The sequence below is a fragment of the Rhinopithecus roxellana genome, chromosome 8 (assembly GCF_007565055.1).
Source record: "Rhinopithecus roxellana isolate Shanxi Qingling chromosome 8, ASM756505v1, whole genome shotgun sequence".
NCBI lineage: Eukaryota > Metazoa > Chordata > Mammalia > Primates > Cercopithecidae > Rhinopithecus > Rhinopithecus roxellana.
In genome coordinates, this window is record NC_044556.1 from 127235107 (window position 1) to 127241307 (window position 6201).

At 44.7% G+C, this 6201-nt stretch overlaps 1 protein-coding gene across 1 annotated transcript in view; it reads left to right on the forward strand.

Moving 5' to 3' along the window:
- Positions 1-5960, forward strand: part of BRINP2 (BMP/retinoic acid inducible neural specific 2) — a 110444-nt gene extending 104484 nt beyond the window's left edge. Inside the window, exons 7-8 of the mRNA XM_010367399.2 lie at positions 2081-2303; positions 3918-5960. Coding sequence (XP_010365701.2) covers positions 2081-2303; positions 3918-5034 — 1340 coding nt within the window. The 3' untranslated portion in view covers positions 5035-5960. The remainder of the gene's footprint in view (positions 1-2080; positions 2304-3917) is intronic.
- Positions 5961-6201: the final 241 nt, after the last annotated feature.

The following is a 6201-nucleotide window of genomic DNA, read 5'->3' on the forward strand; positions in this document are numbered from 1 at the left end:
GAGCAAGAACATGGGGAGAACAAAACTTGAGAGTTGAGGATCCTCATGGGGATCTTGACATGGCCAGTTACTGTGTCTGTAACCTCAACCAGGTTATATCACCACCCTGAGGTTCAAGTGGTTTCATTTTTTTCTAGGACATTGGTATTATGTCCATTTACATAGGTATATTTTAAGGACTTAATAAACTAAGATAAACATAATTAAGGACATAGACCTTGTTTGTCTTGTTTGCTACTGATTCCACAGTGCCTAGAGCAATGCTTGCACATAAGGTTCACTATAAATATCTGTTGAATAAATGAAGTGCATAGAATGGTTCTAGATGACATCCAATACAATTCAGTTGTTGTTTGTTGCTGTTAAAGCTAATATCAGTTACCTTGAGACCCAGATTCAAGAGAACTAGTTTTGCATCCTTGCCTGGTTTGACAAGCTTTATGACCTTGGATTAGCCGTGCAGCTTCTCAAGGTCTGAGTTTCCTCATCTGAAAAAGAGGGAGCGTGATAATAGTGAATGGAAGGCTCACATGAGATCATGTAGATGAATTCAATGTATAAATAACTCTGCATGGTATATTTGCACATTTCAACACTAAATGAATGATATTTCTGTGGATATAGTTCAAAAACATAATATTAAATAAAACAAAACAAGCCAAAAAGGTTATATTATATATATATTTATATAATATCTTCATATAATACTATAATTTATTAAATATAATACATGTTTAATACTATTTGTATAATGTTTACAAACAGGATACCCAATACATGATACTTTTATGGATAACTACATTTGTAAAAAAATTAAAAATATGTGATAATGGAAAAGAAAACATCAAGAGAGTGGTTATATCTGGATAGAGAGAAAGGGAAGTTTAGGGCCCTCTTGTGCAGTATATTTGGTTTGCTTTATTTCTTAAAGAAAAAAAATCTGAAGCCAATATGGCAGAATGGCAAAAGCTAGTGGCAGACACATGGGAGTTTGTCTTTTTGTTCTGCATGCTCTTCCATATACTCAAATGTTTTAACTGTGCACATACTAGATGTTAGTGCCATTACTAGGCATGCTTCTCCAGTCTTCTGGGGAAATGAGGAACCAGGTACATGAGAAATCAAAATGAGCTGAGGCCCCAAGGGTTGCCATTTTAAGTCCTGGACTAGGCATTTAGTAGCTAAGGAGAATATCACATTCCAGTCCCCAGCCCCATGCTTTGGGCTATGGTGGTGGGTTATGGTCCGTAACATGACTTTGGGCTTTTACTACTATGAGTTACTGCTAATGAATCAATCAGGGCTCTCTAGACCTCCATCAGGAGACCTGGCAGCTGCAGGGCCCAAGGAAAAGCAGAGCAATGCACAGAAACCTACACATGAGTTCAGAAGCCATGGTGTGCCCAGGAAGCTCTAAGGAGAACCTAGACTCAGCAGGAACTTAGAAGCAGTAGGCAGATTGCTCCTAAATTTGCTGTAGGGCAGAATGGGTATCTGCCCAAGAGCTGAAGCTGAAAAGAGAAGAAGAGTATCTTAGAGAGTCAGAGAGGAGGACATGGATGGGAGAGGCTGGTCTCAGGGACTGGAGGATTTCTAGAAAGATTTCTGAGCTAGGTGCTGCATCTTCTCTGGGCCTACTTGTGCCAGTCTGGGTGCACACTCACCTTCACGAGGGCCCCACAGGTTCCATATGGGTGCTGTGGTGCTATTGAAGAGGATTGGCCTTGAGATAGTGTTGTGGATGTCTCAGAAGGAAGTATAAAGGGGGAAAGAGCTGCATCCAATGTCATTTGCAATAGCAGGAGCTCTGGCCCCTCTGAGGGAGGCAGAGATCTATTTTGAAATTCAGAGCCATAGGGGTAGAAAAGATGAGAAAATTCCTGAGGCCATATTTTACAACTTGTTAATTATTTCTCAATAAAGGTGTTGATTTTTTAAAAAGCACCTGGGAGAATGGGTGTGCAGCCTCCTTCCTCATGCAGTAACTGTGAAGGGCCCTGGATCTGGACAGTGTCCACCTGTCCTTACCAGAGCTCTGCATAGCTGCCCCTCAGCTCAGGTCCTGTGTTCTTGTTCACAGAAGAGTTCCAGGCCCTGCTGAAAAGGCTGCCCAATGACCGGTTCCTGAACTCCACAGCTATCTCCCAGTTCTGGGCCATGGATACCAGCCTTCAGCATCGCTACCAGCAGCTGGGAGCTGGCTTGAAAGTGCTGTTCAAAAAGACCCATCGGATCGTCCGCCGGCTCTTCAACCTCTGCAAGCGCTGCCATCGCCAGCCTCGCTTCCGCCTGCCCAAGGAGAGGTGAGCATCCCCCGGATGCTAGAGCAGAGCTCAGCACCTCCCCTGACAGCTGCTGAGGCCAAGGAGAACCCTCTGTCCAATGTAGGGGATCTGGGAGTGGTGACTCACACATAGCCTTCCAGTTATCTCAGCCTACTCATGTGTGTCATTCTCAGCTGTGAGTTGTGTCTGAAGTGAGACAGAGAAAAAAAAGATGGGCTGATTTTACTTTTATCTAAATTATACTGACTCAAATGTTATTCTAGTAATGCTCTAATTCTCATTTACTGATTTCCTTTTTAATAAGTCTAAGAAAAAAAGGGATGGAGTTAAATTTCATCCAGCTATTGCATCTGATGAAAAACACACACACTGGCTTGTGTCAAACAAATGATTCGGCTCTGGGTCACAGGAGGAAAGAAAGTGGAGACCTGCACCCTCAGGGATAGAGTGGGGCTGTATCGTTACAGGCATCCACTTGTTCATCCACTCATTCATGTATTTATTTGACAAGTTTTTGAATCCATATTCCATGCCTTACTATTAAGCTGCAGGGGTATTCATGAATTGGAAAGATTTAACAAACAGAAACATAAAAACTAGAAAATTATAACTATGTGGCAACCACTTAAATTTATGGTGGTGAAACAAAAATTAAAGGGATAGTCTCCTAGAGGTAAAAACCAGAAAGGAAAGCTTCCTTGGAGAAGAAAGTCTTGGAAGAGAGGGAAATTGCTCTGGTACACGTGAGGTAGGACAGTCTTCCAAGTCAAGGAGGCCACCTTCACAGCCAGCAACCCAGTGGTGCAGCTCTATCAGAGGCACAGGTAAGAAGGGAAGCATACAAAGAAGAGGTTTGGAGAGGAGTTCATTTATTCTTCTTTCAACAAATAATGATTAAATGCTTACCATGCATAGAAACAATTCTCATTTCTGAGAAGCTGTTGGTCTCAAGACAGTGTTCCTGCTTTCATGGTATTTATTAACAGGGAAGCAGTTTATAAACAAGTAAACAATAAATAAATAATTTCAGATACTGATAATTGTCATGGATTGAATAAAACAGGGTGATGTGATGGAGAGTGAGTACAGTGGTTCTTCTGGCAGGGACATCAGGGTAGACTTCTTTGAAGAGGTAACATAAGAGCTAAAATCAAAATTTTAAGAGAATCAGCCATAGAAAATTTCTGCTCTTGGTGGAGGAGTGAGAGGAGCAGAGAGAAGAGAAAGGACAGAAACCTTGAAGAGGGAATGAAAGTTGGCAAGAAGTTAGAAGATTTGAAGAGCCATCTTATTTAGAAGACTGAAAACAGATTTGACACAAAAGATGCTGGAGATCCTCTGTAAGTTTTTGAATAAGGGAATGAAGTAGGACTTGGGAGAGATGAGCCTAGTTGCTCTCAGTACAAGTTGGGTGTCCAGTATTTCTGGTGCTGACCCATCAGACACAGAACTCTAGGCTTTGCTCAATTAGTCCAAAGTAGTAAAGTAGAGTTTCCGCCACTCAGAGATCTCAGGGATTTTATCTTCCTCATTGCCTTCCATGCCTAGTGGTCAATGTCTTGCTACTCTTAGGGAGGGTGTCAGTGTGTGACTTCTTTTCACTCTTACTTCATTTTATCTCTGCTCCCAAAGGTCCTTGTCCTACTGGTGGAACCGAATCCAGTCCCTCCTCTACTGTGGGGAAAGCACCTTTCCTGGCACTTTCCTGGAACAGAGCCACAGCTGCACCTGCCCTTATGATCAATCTTCCTGCCAGGGCCCCATCCCATGTGCCCTGGGCGAAGGGCCCGCATGTGCCCACTGTGCTCCAGACAATAGCACACGCTGTGGGAGCTGCAATCCAGGCTATGTGCTGGCCCAGGGGCTGTGCCGGCCAGAGGTGGCTGAGTCCCTGGAGAACTTTCTTGGGCTGGAGACAGACTTGCAGGACCTGGAGCTAAAGTACCTGCTGCAGAAGCAGGATAGCCGCATTGAGGTACACTCCATATTCATCAGCAATGACATGCGGCTGGGCAGCTGGTTTGACCCTTCCTGGAGGAAGCGCATGCTGCTCACCCTGAAGAGCAACAAGTACAAACCTGGGCTGGTGCACGTGATGTTGGCCTTGTCCTTGCAGATCTGTCTCACCAAGAACAGCACCCTGGAGCCTGTCATGGCCATCTATGTCAACCCCTTTGGGGGCAGCCACTCTGAGAGCTGGTTCATGCCTGTGAATGAGGGCAGCTTTCCTGACTGGGAAAGGACTAACGTGGATGCAGCTGCCCAGTGCCAAAACTGGACTATCACCTTGGGGAATAGGTGGAAGACTTTCTTTGAGACAGTTCATGTTTACCTACGGAGCCGCATCAGGTCCCTGGATGACAGCTCCAATGAGACAATCTACTATGAGCCCCTGGAGATGACTGATCCCTCTAAGAATTTGGGTTACATGAAAATTAACACCTTGCAGGTCTTTGGCTACAGCCTGCCCTTTGACCCAGATGCTATCCGGGACCTAATTCTCCAGCTGGACTACCCATATACTCAAGGTTCCCAGGACTCTGCACTCTTGCAGCTCATTGAGCTCAGGGACCGGGTGAACCAGCTTTCTCCACCTGGCAAAGTCCGACTTGACCTTTTCTCCTGCTTGCTCCGGCATCGGCTCAAGCTGGCCAACAATGAGGTGGGCAGGATCCAGTCCTCCCTGAGGGCTTTCAATTCTAAGCTGCCAAACCCTGTGGAATATGAAACCGGCAAACTCTGTAGCTAATGGGTGGCTCACTTCAGCACTGGGCAAGGAGGGGATCCATGAATCTGGGGTATAAAGATAATCTAAGCCCTCACCTTAGTGCCAACAGGGTATGCACTTTCAGCATCCAGCAGATGGGACCTTCAGCATCCAGCAGATGGGACCTCGAGGCTCGAGCTGAAGCAGGCGAGAGAGAGACAGCTACCGTGCACACGCGCGTACACAGACACACACACACCCCACACACACACTGGCACAGGGAGGCTACAGCTCAGCAGCCTCAGATCTGTAAAGTTGATCGGTGCTTTCTAAAATGAATGCAATTGAAAGAAAGGAGCCAAGGAAGAGATTAAGAAAAAGAACCAGCCGAACCATGAAACAAACAAAAATCCTTAAAAGTGATTCTTGTCATTCAAGAAAGCAAGAGGGGACAACAATGGGAGGGGTCAGAGCTCTTCCTCCCCCTCTGTGGAGTCACTTTTGTATTCTTTTTAACCAGATTTCTTAAAATGTTGTTGTTTTGTGAATCCTGACATTGGTTCTTACTTTTGTATGCTGCCTCCTCTGTGCCCTCCCAAATGCTGACTGGGAAACATGAGAAGTACAACCAACAGAGGAACGAGCGCCAAGGGCAGGCAGCGGCCTCCTTGCTCCCCTCCCTTACTCCTCCTTCTCTGCTGCCTCCTCCCCTCACCAAGTTTCAGGGCCCTGGATTGTTACCAGTTCCCCTTGTGGTTCCTTCAGAGCTCCTTTCCAACAGCATCTCTCTGTCCAAGAAAGCAGCTCTATCAAGTTAGAGAGAGAGAGAGAGACAATGTGTAGGAAAATGTTCTTTTTTTAAAAAAAAAAATAACAACAAAAAAAATTATTTATTTTGTGATTGTTTTCCTTGTCAATCTGCTCCAACCACCTGAACATCTAAGTAAACATTTACCTGGTTTAATATATTTTTGGAAAGGCCTTTTTTAGTGGGAAAAATGAGAGAAAAAAGAAAAAAAGAGAGTATTGTTCCCTGGGTTACCTGGATTTTTCTTTTTAATTGCTATTTGCATGACACAAGGGTGTCCATGAAGCAGAGATAGTACTGTGTGGGAGGCTGGTTGATTGACAGATACGCAAGTTACACAAGGGAATGAGTGCCTGTGTTGACTGGGGTGTGAGGGGTGTATGAGAGAGAGAGATTAAATG